We start from the raw sequence: 24,015 nt of genomic DNA, 5'->3' as shown, positions 1-24,015 counted from the left end.
TGCAACATAAAACAACTGCAAATCCCACCACACCTGTATGAAAATTTACTACTCAAAGTGGTTTTACAATTCCGACCAATGGAGCTGGGAAGCAGTTACTGAGTGTGGGATTTCTCAAGTATTTCAATTCTTTATGCCGAATAGCAAGGATCTTCTGCAGTTTGTCATGAATAATGGGTATGAAATGGCATCAAATTTCTGTTTGTCTATATCAAAGTTGGTGCTTCACAGTCCCTAAAAAAAGGATTTTTTTTTCAATCATATCTAGCATATTTATTTAAAACTGGAGAAAACAGTTCTCTGTTCACCAAATTCTGTAGAATCCCTAGAAATCCATAGAAATCCATCCTACCAAAGGGTATGTAGTTCACATGCAGTCAATACAGTCATTCTCCACATCATACCCACTGTGACACAAACTATAGTAATTCTTTTTTTCTTGTACAGACAATGAATTCAAAGAACTTTTTTAAGTTGACTTCTGAAATGGGACAATCTAACATAAAGCAACAAGCGACTGACCATGAGTCTTCCAGACACAGCAGACTCCAGAGCGAAGTTATTGCTTCCAAAACCAGATAATCCGTTGAAATTAAATTGGTTGTTTGATGGATCAACATCAATATCTTGACAGTAATTTCTAAGATCAAGAAGAAATGTCCCAGCAGACGTATTTTCATTTGCCTCTCTCCTGTTTAAAACAAACGCGTTTCCTATCAGAACTACTTATATTTCTCCTCTTGAGCTCTTCTTACATTACATGTCAAAACATTGACTTCCATTTATTTTCTAAGTGAAATCCTAGATCTAAATAGGCAACAGCTGATGAAGCAACCCAGAATTAGATCCATACGCTGTGGTGGACAGCAGCCCTGTACAATGGGCAGGACATGAATATTGAGCCAGATCCAAACCATAAACCTGGAACTCAGCTAAACTTCAGAAGCTACCATGAGGTCTTAATGTTCAAGAGTAGTTCAATTAATAATTAGCATTTTAAAACATTTTTACAATATCCATTTCTTCAGTGTTACAATGTTGTCCTGATGAGAAGCTCATTCTTTTCTCCTTAACTAATAGCTGAACCATTCTGCTGTTTTTCTGACACTAGCATTTCTGGTCCTGCTGTTGACAGTGAGGGTATCTGTGATGCACATAATAGACTCTGGGACAGAGGGTGTTGATTTAATATTTTTAATCAAAATAATTAAATATAAAAAAATGAAGAACCAGCTGAAATACCATTAAGCCCTGATTTTGTTCCCTGTGTAATCCCTATAAGGCTAGTTCTTTATTCGATTGCAGTTTTTCCATGAAGATTTTTGCCTCTTTCAGATCAAAATTGAAGCTCCCTAGATAACAAAGAGACTGTTGTGTTATTGTCATGGATGTTGTAACTAAGCAGCACTCTGAAGAATTAGATTATCTTTCTGCCAATACATAAAAGTATGTGATTTAAATGCAAGACGTTTCTATTAGATAGTGAGCAAGCAATTTAAACAGATACCCACTAACTGGGCATCCCTCATTGCTTAGCTTCTTGGCCTGAGATGCTGGATTTTTATCTGTAGTATTGTCAAACTACTGTAAGTGCACCTGAAGAACTGCACTGTGCAACGTGGTGTACCCTGAAAGATCAGAGCCCAGGCACATCAAACACTTCAGATGGACAATTTTGACTTTGGTCTTTCTATGACACTCTTCATCTGTAAAATGGAGTTAATGTTATGTCCTCATCTGCAAATATAATCTACCTTATCATCACAAATGTCTCAGAGCATTCATAGCCATAGCAAAGTCCATGACCAAGTTACTATGCACAGAGGACACCTATAACAAGAGGTGATCTGGGCTCTGGAGACCTTACAGATTGCATTGGACAAAAATCATGCAGGTCACCAGGGAGAGCTTTAGAAAAGAAGATCAGGAAGTTAAAAATAAAACTCTAGAACTGACTGGTGAGCTTTCTCTGGGGAATTATTCCCCACAGTTTGGCATAAAGACAGGAGGGTTTGCATCGGTCAGAAAAGTGACTCTATAACACATGGCTTTGATATCCAAAGGGATTAGGGATCTGAAAGAAAGATAAAGTATCTGGCTACACACAGATATTTTTAATCCAAATCTCCAGTTTGAACATGTCAGGAAATTTAGTTTTGTGCCCTAAGACACTTACAGTAAACATTAACATTTAAAGGCTTAAAGATAAATGTCCATTTGAACCTCTAGCTGTAGTAGGTCTGGGGACCCTAACTGACATGCCCTAGACTGCACACTGGTCTGGGGCAACAAGGCAGCACGAAGGCAATGAAGCGCCTCAATACCTGAAGGTAGAAGGATTGCATTCTGGTGGGTTGTCATTGATATCATCAATAATGATTGTGATCTCCATTTCGCTGGTGTGACCCCCGCTGGCACTGTCCTGCACTCGGACTATCACCGAGATGTTCGAATGAATCCACAGTGGAGGGGCATCTCGGTCGATTCGCCCAGTCACCTGCAGGACTCCGGTCGCTGGGCAGAAAGCAGACAGAAGTCAGATGCTCCCCATGGAGGGAAGTAACACACACGCATGGTGTACATGCAAAGCACAGGGTACCTCAGCAGACAGACAGCAGAATAAAAAGTATTCTGTTCTGTGCAAATCATGGCTGGTTTACTTATTTTTTTAAAAATGATACAAACTGGATCTGAAAGTTCTGTGTAAGACTTCAATGAATAGATACCCATTGCTCAAAAATATGCCATAGATGGTCTCAGCAGAGGTCTTGGAAAGCAATTAAATTTCCCTTACACTCTCAAAGAGCTAGTGCAAGTCAGCATTGAGTGCACTCACAGAGCATCAAGGAGAATGAGCTGCTAATGCCCGCACTGTTCTTGCTCTCTAGCTAGTAAGACTGCTTCGCTTTCTACTGTTTTATTCAAACATCCTTCAGCACCTCTAAATTAACTCACACATCAACAGAGCTGCTCTTAGCTGTGACAGACTGTGTCAAGTGCTCTGGTCAGCCATTCACTTCATTTTTTTTCACTTCTGTTAGCCTCTGTTCAAAAAGAGAAGGTTTTTGTGGCAGAGCACAGTGCTATTCCCAGAGCACAAAGGAGGTAAAGGAACAGTGTATACCTCCTCTGCCTTTTGGAGTGTAATTGAGGGGGAGGGTGGCAATACTTGGCCAAAGGCCATAGGGAATCCAAAACATTTAAGGATCATCCTGATGCCCCACAGTGCTGTGCTGTGTGGCAGCTCTTACGCTGTGACAAGCAGTTCTAAAGCAATAGCAGACAAGGAATAAAGCAGTCAGTGAATGTCAGCCCCGGGGCAAAAACCTCAGGGCACTGGTGTATGTGCCCCACAGGAGCATGAGGAGGCAGAACCAGCCTGAGAGAGAGGACTCTTTTGGATGTCTCTTTTTTGGCCTTGCCTAAGGAGGATCATGAATCGAGCAATGAAGCTGAGATGCGTATATGCTGGGCACTTCAGTGCTAGAGCAGATTTTAGGCTGGAGAGAGGACATTATGCTCTATGTGCCACGGTGTCAAGACTCCCAGAAAGGTCACTGCAGTCCTCAGAGATTAAAAAGAAGGCAGCTGATATTACTTCCACCCAAAGGACCATCACCCTCCAGCCATAAGTCAATATTTGTCAAGAAGTCACCTTTAGTCTACTTTCTTCAAGACCTCTTACTGAATCTTAGTCAGCTAATCGAAGAATTTGACCCTAATAACATACTGAGCATTTCTTATTTCTAGGGGTAGCCACAGAACAAAGTAAGTCAATTTAAAACTAAGGCAAAAACATTTTTTTCTAAAGTAGCCACTCCTATTTTTGGGGTTTCAGAAGGCACATTTTTGTTTGTCTTACATGGATTTATGGAAAAATATCTGTCAGAAGACTGGATGCTGTAGAAAAGTCTGCTGGGAGTATCTTCATCATCAGGATCTGTAGCTGTTATATTGGCAACAACAGTGCCTGGGCTTTGCTCCTCTGGAATCCTGTAAATTCTTTGTTTTCTACAAGACAAATCAAAAGTCAGCAAAGCGCACACCTGTGTTTGCAAGGGCAGCTGATCCCAGGCTGGCTGAGCAGTCAATTGTAGCAGCAAAGCCATGGCCACACTGCGCTCAGAGATGGCCATTTGCGCGTCAGGGTAAATATCCCTGTCAGTGCTTCTGCCAGCTGGACACATAGCAATAGCTGAACTGGTACATGGTCATAAAGCATGACATAGTCACACAAATAAGTCTTCTTCCCCTGCAACTTTTTAACAGTAAAAATGATTTGACTTTCACAGAATCACGGAAGCTGAAGATGGAAGGGGCTGTTAAGTCACACAGTCCATCTCCCTACAGAGCCACTGGCTTGTAAAGCAACTTGCTTTAATTCCCTTGTTTTGCAAGAGAAAAACAAAAATAGAAGCAGTAATATAATTAATCATCTTTTGGAATGAATGCTGGAAGCTTTTTGGGGACAACGGTATTACTAAAAACTGAGTTGCCCCTGCAGTAGGTGGAGGCAGGGAAGAGCAGTTCTGTTGGTGCCCACCAGCTAAACATTCTCCGAAATGAACATCTCCCTGCAATGGGTGTCTGTCTCATTCATTTTACATAGAGCAAATGGTTCCGTACTGCTGCTGCTTGGTATGCTAGTGCTCTCAAATTCCCCATGAATTAAGTGAGTTTTATAGCTCAGATACAGTCCAGCAGACAATTGTGCAGGATGGCTTATAATGGTTGTAGTTGCATGTTCCCATGGGTACTCAGGTATGTTATTATGGCACTTGAACCACATGCACAAGCAGGCATGGGCAAGCGCCCAAAAATTGTGCAAGGAATTTATGAAGGCTGATTTATACTACTGAAACACACACAAACATCTCCTGCTTCTGAAAATGAAAGGGAGTTGAAAGTGCTAAAGGGTTCAGAAAATCATTAGGAGTATGTTTCAAGACTGAATCCTTTTTACCTATTCTAAACTTTCTACACCACCACTTAGCTAATTGACTAGTCTATAGTTCCCAGTATAGGAAAGCATGAGCCCTTCGTTGTCCTCTGAAAAGGAACATCATGGGGCACTTAGCAATTGGAGCAGAGAATTGCAGAGACACAACAGAAGACCCCATGACTCCAGGTCTCCACTTGCAATTTTACAAATGGTTAAGAAGACACAGTGTCTTCAGCTGTTTTGACAGCTCATAAGAAAATAGGAAAGCATACAGGAGAGAAACCACATAGGGGTTTCCCAGTAATACAATCTAGCTTTCAGACAGAAGTAAACAAGGAGTTTGTGAAGGCTCAGTGTATATATTAAGTTTCTATCACGCTCTTGGCGTTGGACCTGTTTCTTCCTTGTGATCCTATTGTTCTTTCCAAAGCAACAAATAGCAAAATATCTCCTTCACTGCTACCAAAAATGCCACCCCAAAATGCTTATTTGATCACTGGGGAATATGGGAAGGGGTGGGGAACTGTAATTGGTTTTGACTCAAAGTAGGGAACAGCCTCTGCTCACAGGGACCTCCAACCTCTCTGTGGACAGCAAACTCACCACAGCTTCACCTTCATAGCCCTACCAGCCCTCCTGCACCCCACACAGGCTATAGTCCTCTACCCAGCAGATCTCTATGGAAGAAGTGGGACATGATTGAGCACGTTCCCATGGGACCAAGCACCAGTACAGCTGGGGAGGAGTTGGGGACACTTCCTACACAGCTACGGCTGGGCTGTGTCCTGTTGTCCATCTGTCTGCCACCTGCCAGCGGCTTTTCACAGGATGGTTTGAGCAGACTTTTTAGATGCTGCAGTGTAATTGCGAAGGAAGCATATGTTTGTTTTCTTGTCTTCTCCATTGCTTTCCTGACTCCACAAGTTTTCCATTGATTTTAACAGCCAGAATTTCAAAAGGCTGAATACCAATGCAGTGCTGTGAACACCAAAACCAGATGTGCTTACATATACTATGGAAACAATTAAAAAGACCCTTTGAAACTCAGTTCTTGACAGCTTTGAGCGGGAGAAAAATAAAGAAGGTTTGCTAACTTGTCAAGTTTTCCCAGCTCCCTTCCCAACACTAATTATTGTAGTGTCAGAAAGCACGTACCCCCAGCATGCAGCTCACATTTTTGCAAGGGAGAGGGCATACAACATGTGCATATGGAGGAGAGCTCATGAAGTGTAGTTTATTCTCAAGCTCTGTACAAACTGAGCTGCTCTTTTTGGTCTGTGGAGTCAATCTACAAGGGAGAAGATTCAAGCAAATACCAGGCCTTATTTGTGCCATAGAAGAACCGAGTCTTAAACTTCAGGTGTTATGGACACTCAAGTTACTGCAGTAACTAGCTTGAGTGAGTAAATAAATATTTAAAAGAGCTCCGTTGGCATTCCAGACTTAAGGATAAATAAACAGCAATGGCAACATTTGGAGGAAATAATCAGTCTAGAACACAATGTGCAAACGTTGGCACTGAGAAGAGTGCTCCTCCTGTTTGTAGCAGTACAGCAATGTGGAGTGAGCTGTTAACCTCATTGATTATTGCAGACATGAGGTTGAAGTATTAAATAAGTAGCAACAAAAAAAATCCATGTCTGTTTCTAACATTTCACTCTTCTCTTTCTTCAGATGCTCTACCCCTTTACCCAGCAAGGTCCAGATCCTTGGCCTCAGCCCAGGAGCTGTGCATTGTTCTGGCTCCACAAAGCATCAGAAGATTGCTCCAAACCAGTGGCTGGAAACCTCTCAGCATGGCCCAGGCGTTACACTGTCTTCTCCTTTGCATAGATGACAGGAGGGCAGTGTTCATAAATGTTCTCAGCAGGGAGCCTGTAGAGCCTCAGGATCAGGAGATACAAAGATTGTGTCTTGAATCCAAGCAGTGCGTCATGTAAGTGGCAAAGATAAATCAACAACAGAATCAGATTGATTGATCATCAAACTCCTGCTTCAGAAACAATCATCCATCGTGCTTTCCACTGCACAACTGCCTGCTGATGGCTCATGTATATTCTTTCCTGTTATTCCAGATTTTCAATATTCCTGATTCCAGCTAAAACTTGATTATTCTTCAAAAGCTATTTTTGACTTGTGTGTTATGACACAATTTCCTGCCTAATGACACAGTAAGAGATGGCAGTGTTTCAAAGATCACCAGGATTCTTTACAAGTGTAAATGTCTGGGAAGAAGAGCAAGACAGATCAAAAGTGAGACCTTTTCATGTCTAGACTTTTCTGCATGAATAAACACCATTATGGTGAAATGCACATCTGCATGAGGGGTAAATTCTATATGATTGTATTCACATGGGCTAAAATTCATCTCCTTGTCTGAACTTGTCCAAAGGCCTTTGCATAGCTTTAACCTCTCTAAATGCTAACAAGTACAAGAAGTTTGTTTGACTGTTCTTAGCATGAAGGCAGAGCCTGGAAAGTTTGAAACTATTAAGAATATAAATAAGAATTGAAGAGGGAAATGAGAGCAAAACTTTCCAGTAAAAGAACAGGAATCATAATGATATGAAATACTGTTTTCAGTAGTATTTTGTTGTTTTATTTACTTGCCCTTATGTTACACCTTCCCACTGGTACCAAAACAGTAAAACTGGGAAAACATCAACATTTTGAGTACAATGGAAGTTTTTCACTCACGTGCTAAAGTAAGGTCTTTCATCATTGATGTTAATTATATTTATATTCACTGTTCTAGTCGAGTTGAGTCCCTCTGGATCTGTCACTGTTATATTTAAAAAGTAACTGTTAAATAAGAAAACAAAACAGGAGTCATTCTGTGGTTATGAAGGAAAGCATTTCTCTGCCTACTGTAAGCTAATAGACCAAAAGAATAAAATACATTCTCACCTATGTGGATCTTTCTCATAATCAAATACTTCTGTGGAAAAGATGGCTCCACTTTCCGAGACCAAGAATGGCACTGGTGCAGGGAGCAGTGAATACTGAAATGAAGAGGGCAAGAAATGAGTCTTTGTATCTTTAAACATCCCTCCATTCATTCCTTGCCTTGTAAAATGGGCCAAGTTGTAGTACAGTATTTGCCTCAAAACTTTGTGTTGTGAAACATGCTGACATACAGATGCTCAGATCATCTGAGCTGAAGCAGCTCAAGCTGAGTAGTGTGTGCTCTGCTTGACAGCCCCTGGAGTCACAGACACTGAGTTACATTAAAACCCACACCATTCTCTACCTCTGTGAACAAGAATGTAACACAGGGGCCAGCCAGCAAAGCCACAGCACGGCAGGCAAAAACTGCCTTTGTGGTGGCAGCAGAGCACATGTACAAAAGAGAAAAGAGAGAAGAAGGGGTGAGGCTGGATCTGGGGGGCATAAGATGTGCTCTGTAGGAGGCAATGAAGTCTGGGAGTCCAGACTATGGGAGACGCCAAGGAGGAGAGAGTGGACTTTTACAGAGTACATGATGGTGTGAGGTTGAAAGGAGGTCACAACAGCCTGGTGTTAACACGGCTGTTCAGCAGTGCCATGTAGCAACAGCTGCTTCGTGCATTGCACAACACAAATGGGTACTGCACCAGGGCATGGGTACAGGAGTGAGCTGAGCACCCTGACACTCTACACAGTAGGGGAAAGACAGCACCCCGATCCCCATAGCTGCAGGGTAGCTACCACGCGCCGACCACGGCCTCCCTGCCATCATCCACACGCTTCTGCCAGGCCATCGCCAGCAAGCCCTCAAGGACATTTCCTTTGCTAGTGGAGGTGTTAATAATACTCATAAAGTGGAAAGTATCCAACATCAGAGGGTCATGCACCATACAAGTAATCTGCAAAATCCACTGAGCAGATCTGTCCAGAGGAGGCAACTGTTCTCATCTTACCTTTTGGAAAAAAACCAGGAGGTACAGAGAGCTGAATGAAACAACTTGCCTTCTGCAGTGATAGATTTTATTTAAATTGCTTTAAAAAAAGCAGCTAGGTGATCACAAATCTTTTAATTTTTTTTTTTTCTTGCCAGTTGATCTTTTAAATTCCCTCTTCAGATTATTATTTTACCCATTGCCCAGTCTTTCTGTATTTACAGCTTCTTATTATGCCTGTGCTTTCTCAGGGTTAGAAGGAATGAGGAACTCACTGCCATGGCTTTCAGAAACAAAGCAGAGCTAAGCCTCTGCTCCCCTCCTCACCAGCTTGGGTTTGGTGGTTTGACTGGGCAGAGCCTGAGGATGGACTTCAAACTAGTTGCCCTCTTGACTAGTGCTACACATTGAAGTAGCATCTTCAGGTTGAGTTCTTGAATGTGCTGGCTTTTATAATGCCAAAGCCAATAAAGCAAAGCTACAACACAATTCTTAGGTAAGTGCAGTTACTTTTCCCCTGTCTGCAAACTAACCACTTTCCAGAAATTTTTGCTGATACCAAGAGTATTTTCAGATCAGCTAATGCATTTTCTTAACTGAAGGTCACAGTTTGCCCTGGAATTGTCAAAAAGCTGAGATTCAGTTGCCTTGTAAGCGATTTCCTTACTGTCTCATTTGAAAGAATTTACATCGTGATACAGAAGGTTAAAAATTTTATTTACTTTTAGTCACTCTCATATACAAGAAATGTGTTGCAAGACAATTTTTTTTTTAAAGAGATAAAATTTCCACTGTATCTCTGATTATCTGTATCAAACTCTGCCTTCAATATGCCTTGATTTCGGAGGGCTGAGAACTCAAAATGCAATTTTTGTCCAAACATAGAGACTAGGTTTTCTTAGTTCATTATTGAAAATGTTTCTGTTTTCCTGACTAAACCTTTTCCAGTGTTCCTGATAAGGAAGGAATTCATTGAAAGATGCGACCAATTAGCATTTCTGATACACCGGATTATATAATCTCTGGTTTCTTTTCTTTAAACAATTTACACTTGTAAGTAATACAACTTACTTTGAGTTCAGCATTTTCAGGATCAGCTGCATCAACTTGGTAAATGCGTTCTGGACGTGTTCCTTCCAAGATATAGATTGTTACGGCTGCATGGATGTAAATGTACTTGGTGTTAATTGGGTAAGAATAAAGGACACAGCAGCAAACACTGAAGCTGTCCAGACCTATTACTGCCTGCTGCATCTTCTCACTTCACAAGTGTAATTCCAAAATTATCACAAAGAGCACAAATACTCAAAAGATGAAAAGAAACCAACTGCATATCTGTAAACAGGCAACCATCACCGTGATTGCAGTATGAATTTTGCCTTCAGGAGAAAGACCGATCTTTACACACAGCCTATCTTGAGCTGCTCACAGGGTATGGAGTAAAATGGTGCATTTGGGTTACACTTATGTCTTTCCTTACTATGCAGATGGGGAAAACATGGCCCTGTGCTAGGCCCTCATCACCAGCCTCTCCCTGCCCACCCCCTGTCCCCTGCCAGGACATCTCAGAGTCTTTCCTCTTAATTTCTGCTTTTCCTTTACACCTGTAAGGTAAATAAGAAGCGGATGGTCTATGCTGACTTAAATTTTTGCCTTACTGATGTTGCTAATTCAGTGTGAGATGTATTTCTTTCCATGTCAGGAATTCTCACAGCTGGCCTGTCCCATACTATCCACTAGCAACAGGCTTACCTCTCCTTATCTCTCCTTGGGTTTAGTGATTAACAGAACAACAGATCTTTAGATCATATTATTTGCTTTATGCCCTTTTGTGTCTGCTGGACCTGCTGTTTCTGGACTATTAATTTCCACTATGACCCCTGCTGACTGCTGCTTCTCATCAGAGCAGTGGGAATCCCAGAGCAGTGTAATGAGTTGTTCCCAGAGGACAACAATATGAATATAAAATTTAATGAGAGGGAGATGCTTTTTCATAACCAGCGAATGCACAATTAGTGTCTAATTGTAGTTGGTAGTGTTAACTAAAGCCACACAGTTAGGCAGATCAGACATCTGTGCTCACCAATTTATGGCAGCTCTAGCTGAGAGTTAAGCTGATGCACTTATTTGTAACAAGCTCCCACATAGAGCGTGTTTCATGCTGTGCCGATCCCCTGAAGTGTCACATTTAATTATTATTAGATTCCAGCAGCACCCATGATATGCAAGACACCAGCTATAATGAGAAGATGACACAGCCTCTTCCCTAGGGGAAGCTAATTTGCTTTACAAACTAAGTATTGTATTGAAGCGGGAATGTTGGCATGCTTCGGAGGCATTGGTGAAGCAGGCTGGATTCAAGCGGACCTGGGCTGAGATGATGGCACAGGAAAGCCCTGCCCTCTGCAGCAGCAGAAGTGGAGGCTGCAGACCTGCTGCTCCGCTGACCACTCCCAAGGGCTGTGAGTCACAGCCTACAAAACACTGCTGCTAGTCCAGAACTGGGCGGGTTAAGCAGCCTCCTCTGAATATCTACCACAAACAGATCACAGCTTGATATATTCAGATACAAAAAAAATTTGAATATCAAATTATTGTAACCTCTTCCATACAGTGCTCTTAGAATACAAAGACTTCAAAACGGGCTCTCAGTACCTCATGAAATAATAGAGCATTTTTTAGGCACTACCTGTACCATTCCATCTGTGTGTGAACCCATTATAAATACATCACTTTACTCTGTCATCTCATGGTACAATTTTTCCAGGTTCCTCTCATTAGTAAATAAACAAGATAAGATTGCTCAGAGAGTAAGACAATTATTTCCTCTCCTTTTTACTGATGGTGTTGTCACTGGTATTAGGTACTGCCTGGCATGCAAAGCCTGCACTGACAAGTCCAGATACTCCAGACTTACTCCTAAGGCTACTGCAGACTCCTCCCTGTTGCCCTGTGACTAGTGGTTTGAAGGGAAACCTGGTCATAGCCATCTGTCCCACACAGGGGACAGAACCCTGCCTCTTTCCATTTCCACCACTGTATATCATGGTCTCTGAGATCTCACTCTTCAAATTGATTTTTCCACTTGATTTCTCATGTGCAGGTGCAATATACAGGTGTAAAACATTGGCAGAGCAATGTTTTTATCATTTTCCCTCAGAAATTCTTGCACATACACTATATACAATAATTTAAATTTATCTTGTTTCTTGAAATCAGCCCAGTTTTCAAACAAACAACTGAAACACGTACCTATACTCAGTGGCTATATTCCTACCAAAGTTCAAGTTTCAAATACATGCCTCTAGGTAGGTATTCATCTAATCAAAAAAAGAACATATGTATTTATTTGTATTTTAAAAAACCTTTTTTTTCCTTATAATTATTCAGGTGCTTCAAAATGGTTAAATATTTTTTGGTCAAAGCTTCAAAAAAACTATTTCCAGAGATGAAGCATACCAATATTTCTGTAAACTAAAGCTCTGATAAAAACAGTGTCCTATTCCTCCCTTATTTTCCTAAAGGGAAATGCTTAAGCCACTTTAGTCACAGGCTCTGTATGCATCTATGGGGTTTTTTTAAATCTGGTGTCATCTTTTCAAGTATTGTTCTTTTCAAATACCCCCACTGTCTTACTTTGAATTGCCATATTTCCTTGAAATACAGGACGTTCATTTTTATCTGTTACTCGGACAGTCAGTGTGTTAAGGTCAGTTCTCCCATTGGCATCTTCAACAAAAATCTGTAAATCAAAGCTTTTTGGCATAGTTTCATAATCCAGGACAGGGTTTCCAGTGGTAACAACCTGAAAAGGAAAAATTACTATTAGCACATGATGCAAGAAATATAAGTTATAGTCTATACGAGTGAATACAAGCAAAGGGACGCTTTCCACCAGAAAGCAGTGAGCATTTTAGATCATCTTCTACTTGCTGGCACATTTCTTATCAGTGGCAGAAATGTGAGAAAAACGGAGTGGAAAGACCAAAATGTTGTGGCTTCACGGAGCAACTCAAGGACCTCTTGTGTGAGGGACAGTTTGAGGAGGAGAAAGCCTGGAAGGAGTGGCCCTGCCTCACAGGCAATGCTTTGCCTTCAAGGCCAGGACTACATCTTGCAGGCACTTGTCCATGCCAAGTTCTCACCGTTCCACACCAAGCTTCAGAAGCAGCCAAGATGTGATGAGACTGAAAACTGGGAGGAAGACCTGCAAGACACAAGGGCAGCTTCACTATTTCTGAGAGTCAGGAGCATGAGGGGGAAGACCTTTTACCTGCAATAAGGAGTATAGGGGCAGGAGACTCTACAGGCTAGCAGATACCAGCCCATTTCTTGTATAAGCTGTGCTTGGGAGAAGACTTGCGGAAAACCAAAGAAATCAGGGACTTGCATGAGCACACTGTATGAGAGAGGGACAAGAACTGTTTGGTAAAAATTTTGAACTAATTAAAAAATAACATAGGCCTTAAGGTTTGTAAGATTAGTAAGACAGATGTTTGCTTTGGGTTTGTTTTTTTAAGACTTCCAGCTCTGCACATCATCTTTTAACACAGAAGATGTACAAGCACAAGACAGCTTTCATGCTGTTCCATGAAAAAACATTAAATACATTTCTTTTTGGATTTAGGATGAGTCCAGAGCAACAGCAGGATGCTGAAAGTTGTATGCCATGATACTCACTGCTGAAACTAATGAAGAAACAAGAACTTTCCTTTCTTGGAAAAGAAAGGAAAAGGTGACTGTTAAATTTGCTGTGTAGCTAAAGAACTCTGAAGCTTGAATATCAGTAGCAGGGTTGATGTGGAACTGGAGAAGGAGAAGAATTTGGGCTCAGAAGTGTGTGTGACAAGGAGGATGTCAGTGTATTTGCAGTACTGCAGAGTGGAGGAGCCTGGAGAGGATGCAGAAGGAGAACGATGAAATGAATCCTTGATTGCAGATGAGATGCCATGGCCAGAGGACAAATGCAAAAGTGATGTCAGCAGAATTAGAAGACAAAAGCCAAAACAGAGTCAATTAACAAAGACAGTTGGAAGAAAGGAACAGAAGCACAAATGTTTATGCCTTCTGGTATGTAAAAAAGCTGCTCTCTGGAACCTCGTGGGTCTTTTTGTTACAGCGCTGCAGGAGCAAACAACAGTGTCCTGGATGATCTCCTTCTCTGCTATATTGTGCAAACAGAAGTTTCCCATAAAAGTGATGCTAACTCAGAAAAGAAAAGGCCTGTAACACTGATGGGAAGGTTGCTTTCCAACATGAATGTTTGCTGAAAATCTAAATACAGTAAACAGATGCAATGAATTCAAGATGAGAAACTGATCAATTGTAAGCAGAAATTATGTGCTCTGGGGATTATCCCTTTACAGCCAAATATTATTAATTGGCATTGTAACTACAGCCAGACTGCCTAAATACACATCTTCCACTCTCCTTTATAGAGACCTTGCAAGTGAAGGTGTGACTCTAGATGGTCTCTTTGTAGGTTGCTTTTGAGAACAGCTTGACACTGGCGTAAACTGTGAGCCACAGTTCACCGTTTCTCCAGGTAGGAGCAGTGCCTACTGATAAAGGCAGCACTGCACACACAGGAGGAATGGGCAGGGCTTAGATCTCAGAAACTCTGAATTTCTCAGAAATCTCAAAACAAATCAAGAAATGTGATATTGCCTTGGCTTGCTACAAAAAGATTAAATGTGCTTCATAAATACAGAAGTGGCTGTGCTAACAGGTACTTAGCTAATCTGCAAACTCCATAATTCATACATGAAATACTTCCTTTTTTATATCTTAGCAAAGATTTAATGGCAGTAGGTAGCGCTGAAGTATCTCATTTTGGACCACATTACTTTTTCAAAATACTGAACTGATCTGCTACAACATAGCATAAATAATTAAAAGTAGCAATTCTCATCAAATAAATGAACTAAGGACACTCATGTGTATTTATCCTTGCCTTATGAGTTGTAATTAGCACTCAATTGCTAATTTGCAGAATTCATATGTAGCTTTCTTTACAATCGTCTCGTGACAGATATTCACTGCCCAACCTCTTTGTTTCAGTCCCTTGGGTAAGTTTGGGAACACTGAAAACAACTGGAGCTCAAGGAAGATGTACCTAGTCCTCACAGGCCATTTTGGTAATGGGGCTGTGGTATGAAATGGATATAAACTGGCACTTTGGAAGAAATCTCCAGCCTATACCCTTCTTGGCCCTTCATTTTAATCCTTGTATTATTCTGCACTGTGCTAGAACAAGAATTTCCCTATCATCCCTGCTATGAAAAAAAAACAAAACCAAAACCAAGGAGAGACTTTTTATCTATTTGCAAGGTTATTTTTCCTCCAGATTAATTTATCAGTTCCACTCAACAAGGAGCAACAGAAAATGCTTGTGCTGCACAATATAAACATGGCATGAGACAGGAACAAGAAGGTATAAAAAAGGGCTATGTTTTGCAACAGAAGGGATAGCTTTAATTCAAAATGCCAAAATACAACCTAGGAAGGGAGTCCCACATTATGACTTCTCTGTCAGCAAAGCCAGCTTATGGGACGTATGCATTTCCATCTGTCTGTTACACCTCCCCAGCTGAGCCAATTGAGTGTTTATGAAGCCGCATCCTATGCTTCACAGGTGAAAGAGAGCTTTTTTGAGAGTTTTTCTAATTATTTCACTGGTCTGGCTGGGGAGCAGCTAAAGAACCAGCAGAGCTGGCACAACCAGGAGGCAGGAGCATGGGAACAGCTGCAGCTCCCCCAGGCAGGTTGGATCCATAAGCTGCAACCGCCTGGGGCCACAGCCTTAGTTTCCCCAAATTTTCTCCCAGAAACATCAGCAAAGAGAAGAAGAAAAGAGCCCTTGTATCAGTTCTGTGAAAACCTGAAGTTCCTTGGAAACACCCAGAAAAATGTATTCAAATTAACTTTGTAACTCTCTACTCAATGTCTACCCGTATCTTTAAAGACACACTTCAGTGTCGCTGCTCTGGCTCAGACATACAAGCGAATTACAATGGGATGACAAGTTATCATGCTTCTGAACACTCATTGCCAATGACAAATGTGAGCTAATATTTGCTAATTTATCCAGCAATGAAAATTACCCTGAAGTAATAGAAATTGCCTTGCATTTGCCATAGGACAAGAGCATGTAATAGACAGGAATAGATCACAGATGTGTGTAAGTGTGATAACTTCTTACCTCGACATAACTTCCTCGTGTGTCACAGCCTTCTTTCATAATTAAATGTGACTTTCATCTGACTCAGCTTGCTTTATTTTGGAAGTGAGTCAAATTAATTTTAATTCTAGGTGAGAGTCGCCAAACAGAAACTGCATGAGTTTTAACTTTAAATTTGCAATCGCTTCATATAAATTAAGTTGAAAAACTATGGACTAATCTGCAAAACAGAAGGAGGTCCTAAATGTCCTTCTTAACCTCTTATTTTCCAAAAATCACATTTTTTTCTGTCACAGAATAAACAGAATTATTGTGATCAGTGGTTTTTGCCTAGATGCAATTAAAAATCATAATCACTATTGCTAGTCATTTGTTATATCTATTACAGCTTGTCCAAATACTACCACAGTCTGCATTTGTAACTCTTTCTGATTAAGAGATGAGTCACTGTGTGCTGTCAGCGCTCAGTTATCCAAGAAACATCAGCTTACATGGCTGAACATTGCTCAGGCTAAACCTACAACTCACCCTGTATTCAAGATCTCCTTTTGATTCAATATCAAAAGCTTCTGTAAGTGGATTTGAATTTACTATGGTAGGAAGTATTGCAACACCTTCAGGAGACAATGGAGAAACGGTTACATTAAAGGTATAAACTGTAACACCAGCTGCTGCATTTTCTTCAACGCTGCTTGTTGCAGGTAAGCCTTGAAGCAATTGGGGTCTTCTTCCTGCAAGATGAAAATGAATGTAAAATTACTTCTGGGAATCTTAGGCTAGCAGGAGCACACAGCTTGTGCCAAGAGGCACCATTAATGAGCACAAAATGGCCTGATACTCTTTTTGCTTATGAATGGCAGCATTGCAGGATAGTAAATCCAGTGCTAATGGCAAAAGAATCAATGTTTTCTCTAATTTAGTACTATACTGTTGTTATCTAGAGTGGCTGATGTTAAACTATTGTTACTGCGCCATTTGCCTTCATATAGGCTTTACACAGAAGCAAAGAAACCAAATATGTTTCTATTATTTCATTTCACCCTCTGTGCTAATTGCTGCCTCTGAGCACTAATCACATCAAAAAACACCTTGAATCATGCAGACCTGGATGTTAAAGAAGCAAATCTTTTTGTCAATTACGCCATCTGCAAATGCTCATTTCTTCCGTTTTCCCTCTTCTTTCCCCTTCTACCATTGCCATGTGCATGCCTGGCTCGTCAGTAGTGTGAGTTAGCAGCAGCTCTGGGATGTTGTGCTGTTGTGCCGTCTGCTTTGAAGGATGGAAGAGCAACCTCCATTCCTTGGAGGAGATGTGGGCCCTCCAAAAGCACCCTGAAGCAGCACAGTGTTCTGTGGTATCCGACTGTCTCATGTGAGCTCCTTCCTACTCAATCAGGCCTCTGGACTCCCCGAAACAAAATCTGTGCTTCCTCTGCTGTTTAGCTTGTGACTTTCTTTATTTTAACAAAGGCCTGTAGTGCTTTATCTCATGAATAGTGTCTAGAAAACATAAATCAGGACATTCCTAAACTGGCAGCATACCTCAATATGAGACTATGGCAGGGCTGAATGTTGCCTGAGGGGGAGGGCCTTCACTGGCTTGTCCAAAACACTGTCCAAAAAAGCTGGCTGTGTTCAGTAAGACTTCCTACACACTGTGCCAAGACGGTGGCAGATATTGCTCACTCAAGGGCCTGGCCAGGCTGTTCATGCACCAGCAATTATTCTAGCAAAAGCTCTGTGAAGTCTTTATTTTTGCTGGGCAGCTGCAAAGTAAAAAGCTGCTAAAGAAACTGGTCTGAGGCCATCAGAGCTGCAGCAGGTTTCTGTTTGGATGCTCAGGCTCAGCCTGGAGCTTGGGAATGCAATGCCAAGGGAAAATCTGCGGCTTTGTAACACCTTTGTGGTGTGGGACAGAACTGCCTCCCTGTGCCCATTTTCATGTGGCTGGGAAAGGACGGCCCACATCAGCTACCAAAGAGACACTATAATTGCCATTCCTTCAATGCAGGATCTTTAATCTGAAGCGGGAGAGTTCAGCTCCAATGCTTTCCAATGTCATTAGAAGAAGCTTTGGTGACTTTTGCCCAGCTATCCAAAATCTTTTTTCCCTGAATCCCTAGCAAAATTCTGGAGCATTTTAGGGATAGACCACATACGGCTTTTGCAGGATAGACATTGCTCCTGTTACTGACCTCTCAAGTAACTGTTCCTCATAGGATCAGAGAATAATTAGGATCCCGGTGCCTTTGTTACATAGAAGGAAAACTAATAGCAGCAGAGGAGTTCATGAGACAAAGCATAGAGTCCCATGGTCCCCCTTCTTCCTGCATACCACCCCAGGAGGTACTTGTCCTTGCAAGGTTTCCTGGAGCACCTCCTAGATGAGCATGACTCCATCAGACACCTCCAGTTCTTCCTCTTGCAGTCTGCAAGACTCACTGCATTGTGGAGAGGAGAAAGAGGGAGCATGAAGGGTGGTGTTCATGGAACCAGCCATACAAGGCTGTGGTGAGAGAGTTTGCCCCTGGGAAGGCCTCTTCTGAACACAGGGCCTCACTGGTAAGAGACAGAGCTGAGGCACTTCCCTGGAGCATCTCCACGATTGTGTGGAGGTTCCCATAGTCCCACATTCCAGATACAGCAGGGCCATGGATCACTGATCTGTCTGGCATTACTCTCATATTTATGGGGAAAAAAAAGCCTTGGAGATGCTCTGCAGGTGGATGAGGTACAGAGTGGGTTGTGGGAGACTGTGAGGTGGGAACCACCTCTAAGAGTTAATCTGAACAGACCACACTGGCACTGCAGGAGGACTGAGTTCAGCTGAGCCATTACTGATTTATGTCAGTGGAAGCAGGACCCAGAGAAGGACTGAGATTTTTATCAATGTTCTTAAAGATTCTGGAGAATCAAGAATCCAGCACCTGTTGATTCAACACCATCAACACAAATTGCCCATGCAAATGAGACTGAGCTTCTGAGAGGGGCTTCTGGGGATACATTTCCAGAAGTGGAGCTGAACTTTGAATATAATCTCCTGTGGACAGTACAAAATGAATCCAGTTCTCTCAGCAAGACACAGTTCATTAATGGAAAACATTCATAAAATCAATTAAATAATTTATAACATAGAGAAATGTAGAAAGAAAAGAGTTGCTATATTATCTCTAAAGATTTCATTGGCTGTGTATTCAGGATTTGTCTTTCTAAATCATAAGTTCTTACTTCTTGCTCTTTATTTTTAACTGAAATTTTCGGTACTGCATCTAAATGGCTGCTTCTTCTTACAACTGACTTTACAAAAGCTCTCCCTCCATATTCACAAGTCCTTGCTTACCTCCTTACTCTGTTAATACATTATTTATCAGAATAATCAACCCCAAACTTCAACAAGTGCCAAGTCCAAGACAATGCAATCATGAGACTGGCTTTGAGAAGTACATGTACATTTAAGTTTTATTTATATGGGATTTGTTGGTCTTTACAGTGTGCTTGAGTCATGTCTTCAAGCTTTTCTCTCTCCATAACCATGTAGGTTAGAAAGATACTATTCTTAAGGAAAGTTGAGATCCCTGTGCAGTGTCCTCATCACAGTTTTGGGTACAACCACCAAATACTGACAGGTTCCTGAGGGCTGGCAGAACTCTTTCCATTCCCTCAGAGCAAAGTAACCCTACCTTGCCACAAGCAAAAGCAAGTGCTCCATGAGACACACAGACTGCAGTTTGAAGATATACTTTAAGTTGCTAATTCTTATTAAGTCGTTAATTCGTATTTGTAATTCTCCCACGTTTTGACACTGGGCAAAGTACTACCCTACTAATATTCTCCACAAGGGTTTTCCTGCTTGGTCCTGTTTGGTTGCTTGTTTTATTTCAACAAATATAAATGTTATCAATAATGGAATGGAATGGAATGGAATGGAATGGAATGGAATGGAATAGAATAGAATAGAATAGAATAGAATAGAATAGAATAGAATAGAATAGAATAGAATAGAATAGAATATTTCACTTGCAAAGGACCTACAACAATCTAGTCCAACTGCTTGACCAATTCAGGGATGACCAAAAATTAAAGCATATTATTAAAGGCATTGTCCAAATGCCTCCCTAACACTGACAGGCTTGGGGCATCGGCCACCTCTCTAGGAAGCCTGTTCCCATGTTTGACCACCCTACTGGGCGGGTTAAAGGTTCCTAATGTCCAGTCTAAACCTCCCCTGACACAGCTTTGAACCACACATCCTATCACTGGATTCAAGGGGAAGACATCAGCATCTCCCTCTCCACTTCCCTTCCTCAGGAAGCTGCAGAAAGCAATGAGGTCACCCCTGAGTCTCCTTTTCTCCAGACTAGACAAGCCCAAAGTCCTTAGCTGATCCTCACAGGAATTCCCTGCCAGCCCTTTCACCAGCTTTGTTGTCCTCCTCTAGAGGCATTCAAGGAGCTTCATATGTTTCTTAAATTGTGGGGCCCAGAACTGTGCACAGTATTCAAGGTGTGGCTGTACCAACACTGAATATAGTGGGATAATCACCTCTTTTGGCCAGCTGGTAATGCTGTGTTTGATGCACCCCAGGATGTGGTTTGCCTTCTTGGCTGCTGAGACACACGGCTGACTCATATTGACCCTGCTGTCAACCAGCAACCCCAGATTCCTTTCTGCAGGGCTGATCTCCAGTCGCTTCTCTCCCAGTTCATACTTGTGTGTGGCATTACTCCATTCTGGGTGCAGAATCTAGCACTTGAACTTGTTAAATTTCATCCCATTAATCATAGCCTGATGCTATCTAGATCCCTCTGCAAGGCCTCCTGTCCCTCAAGAGAGTCAACAGCACCTCTCAGTTTGGTATCATCAGCAAATTTGCTAATGGGTGCTTTCAACTCCTGCATCCAGATCACTGATAAATGTGCCAAACAGAACTGGGCCTAGAAATGAGCCCAGAGGAACACCACTGGTGACCGGTCACCAGCCAGATGTAGCCACATTCACTACAATCCTTTGAGCTCTTCTTTTCATCCAGTTCTCACCCAGTGCACTGTGAACCTGCTCATCCCACAGCTGGACTACTTGTACAGAAGGATGCTGTGAGGGCCAGTGTCAAAAGCCTTACTAAAATCCAGAAAAACTACATCCACTGCCTTCCCATCACCCACTAGGCAGAAAGGAGAACACTGGAGTATTAGTACAAAATATTGTTTCTTGGAGAACTGGCCTCCTTTCCCATTCCAACACTGTCATACTGAGCAGTGGCTATTGCACACTGAAGTGCCTCATCCAGCAAAGTGTCTCAGCAAGGAGTAGTATTCTATTCTTCATTATAGTGCTGTAACCACAGAGCTCAATTTATTTTAGTAGGAAAATAATTGTTACTTGATTTTTTCCATCCACGTCTGATCCCTAAATATGTATTATAAAGCTCCCAAGAGAAAGTATAACAGCCAAGAGTGTTCTAATTTTAGCAAGATAATGAAATCATGTTCTTACCAGATACTACTCCCAGCAAAATGAGGAGAAGGAGCATGCTCTTCATCGTCTTTACAACCCTGTCCTTCATGTTCCCAGGATGCAAACTGAAGGAAGATCACTGTACATTTTCCCTAGTTTACATCGGCTCCACCCAATTTCTTAATCTTTTTCATGTTGTGGAGTGAGAAACGAAACAAAGGACCCAGGTCTCTAAGGGAGTTTCTAAACACCGTCAGCTTGTTTGCTTGTCGGAGAATTGCTCCTTGCTGACACTCCATCCACAAACCTGGGTCACACTTAAGAAAACAATCATTAATAGTCCTTTTGATGCAATCATTTATTTATTGAAGCATTATTAAAAGGATCTAGTATGTTCTAAATCTGGAAATACTGTGCTGTTTTCATCACTCCAGTAAAAGGGGTTCTCTTCACACACCAGGATCAATACTCACGCTTTCTTCCTTAAACCAAGAACCTGAAGTTTTCTCATCTCTCCTGGTATCAGAATTACTCAGACCACACACACTTCACAACTGGAGGTGAGATTGCAGCATATGTACATGATGAAGTTAGCTTTGCAGTAGCTATCTCAGGAACAGCATGGACCACTATGCAAGGTGCACTGGCTCCCTTAGATTAGGCATTTAGCCAGCCACCCCAAGATACAGCCATGCATTTGACTTTGTTTTTAATCTAAGGGCAATCCTAGCATTTTTTTTTTTTTGTGGAGCATAGTATAGAAGTGACACTAATACTGGAACTGGATGCAATATAGATGCATCAGCATCGACTTACAGAATTAAGTTGGAAGGGATCTCTGGAGGTCATTTAGTCAAACACCCTGCTCAAAGCAAGCCTAATTAGATCAGGTTGCTCAGGGATTCATTTAGTTGATTCTCAAGCACCTTCACATAAATTTAAAAGCTTTGCTAAGAGGTAGAATTTAGAGATTCAGGTTTAACACAGTTCTGAAGAAACCACACTGATTTGTGAGCTAGCATCACTAGATGCTTCAGCATGACGCTCTGTGGCTGTCCCAGTGAAAGCTGTCAGTAGTTCAGAAATCTCTGTCCTGTGCTCCTGTGTTTTGCATAGTGTAAGCATGTTAACTGAATGCACTGAACATGAACAGCTAGCTTAGTGCTGGGGCAGGCATTGCTTATGCCTGCTGCATGTGCACCTTAAACTACCGTAAAGATGTGCCCTGGAGGATTCTGCTGACACAATGAAGCTGGAAAAGATGCATCAGTAAAACCTCACTGGAACTGAGCCATACCTACATACCTGATACTGGTTTGCAGAATCATAAGAGGCATTCATTTGATGGTTGATCAGCATCTGTTTTAAAGTGTTTCTAAGGCCTTGCCAAGTGCAGATGCAGCATAGGTTTAAAGTGAATGTAGCCACACCATATCAACTGTGACCATGCACTGCATCAACCTGTAGTAGTGAGGAAGTGAGTCTTCCATTGCCCCAGAAAGTGTGTGCTAGACTTTACATTACTAAAAAAATATATGGAAAAGCTCACCTTCAAATGACCTAGTTATGCTGATATTAATTTAAATGTATTTATTTTGACAAAAAGTCTAGCCTGTCCCTTTACCTGCCAGATCATGGCTCATCCCTTCATATTCATTTCCTGAGCCCACAGAGAAGCTTTTGACCTCACTGGACGTCTTACAAAGATGAGGTCTGTCTGCACCAACATGAACCAGGCTGGTACAACGAGCTTGTGATCTTTTACTAACTGCCAGAACTTTGTAAAACTGCTTCTAGCTGTATTCCTTCCCTTTAGTTGCAATGTACAATCTATCCCATTATACTGATGGCTTTTTAATCTTGAAAGAACTATAAAAGCATCTGGGCTAAGTTTTAAAGTAGCCAGTCTTTCAGATACACGATTTAATTTGTTTCGTATCTAGCATGAGTGATATGACTATTTACATCCTGTTCCCTGAATAGCCAAGCCTTCTCCATAACTCAGAGGTCACAATTTCATCCTTTATTCTCTTTCTCTTCTTAGGCTGGGTTTTTTGGGCATTGGGTTTTGGTATGAGTTTGGGGTTTTTTTCCTATAAATACATTTTTCAACTTCTTTGTCCTTCCTTCATCTGAGAACCTACAGAGATCTACTTTCAGCAAGAGTTCAGTATCCATACACATAAATCAGACTTTTCTCTGCAGATTTTGTGATAGAGACACCATAGAGGGATATGGGACACATGGATGGCAAAGGCATCTGGAATGCAGATGTGCTTGAACTGCCAGCCTTTCCCCAGCTTAACCTGGAAGTGTAATAGTTAATTGTTTCAGGTGCTATGTGAATACCCATGGAGTAGTTAATTTCTGTTTTCTCTCTAAATCTGTCTCCAGGGCTTTCAAGTCACTGATAAGCCTCGTGGTTCGAGCATGTTCTGAGAAGAGACCATAGAGGTGACCAGGGAGACAGGGGGAGAGCCAAGTGTAGCACACAGTGAGGGAGGAGAGTGCAGAAAAAGGGGAGCTCACATGGGTGGAGCAAGTGTGAGCAGAAAGGGCTC

At 41.7% G+C, this 24,015-nt stretch overlaps 1 protein-coding gene across 1 annotated transcript in view; it reads right to left on the bottom strand.

Annotated features, from left to right (window-relative positions):
• CDHR3 (cadherin-related family member 3) overlaps positions 1-21,539 on the bottom strand; it is a 32,888-nt gene extending 11,349 nt beyond the window's left edge. The window contains exons 1-9 of the mRNA XM_010191096.1: positions 21,494-21,539; positions 16,529-16,731; positions 12,457-12,625; positions 9,892-9,977; positions 7,850-7,944; positions 7,640-7,744; positions 3,863-4,011; positions 2,325-2,514; positions 523-691 (exon numbers count right to left, since the gene is read on the bottom strand). Of these exons, the coding sequence (XP_010189398.1) occupies positions 523-691; positions 2,325-2,514; positions 3,863-4,011; positions 7,640-7,744; positions 7,850-7,944; positions 9,892-9,977; positions 12,457-12,625; positions 16,529-16,731; positions 21,494-21,539 (1,212 nt within the window). The remainder of the gene's footprint in view (positions 1-522; positions 692-2,324; positions 2,515-3,862; positions 4,012-7,639; positions 7,745-7,849; positions 7,945-9,891; positions 9,978-12,456; positions 12,626-16,528; positions 16,732-21,493) is intronic.
• Between the last annotated feature and the right edge of the window lie 2,476 nt (positions 21,540-24,015).

This window comes from Mesitornis unicolor, unplaced genomic scaffold, assembly GCF_000695765.1.
Source record: "Mesitornis unicolor isolate BGI_N332 unplaced genomic scaffold, ASM69576v1 scaffold32488, whole genome shotgun sequence".
Taxonomy (NCBI): domain Eukaryota; kingdom Metazoa; phylum Chordata; class Aves; order Mesitornithiformes; family Mesitornithidae; genus Mesitornis; species Mesitornis unicolor.
Note: the sequence above shows the minus strand (reverse complement) of the source record. Positions and strands in the feature narration are given on the sequence as shown.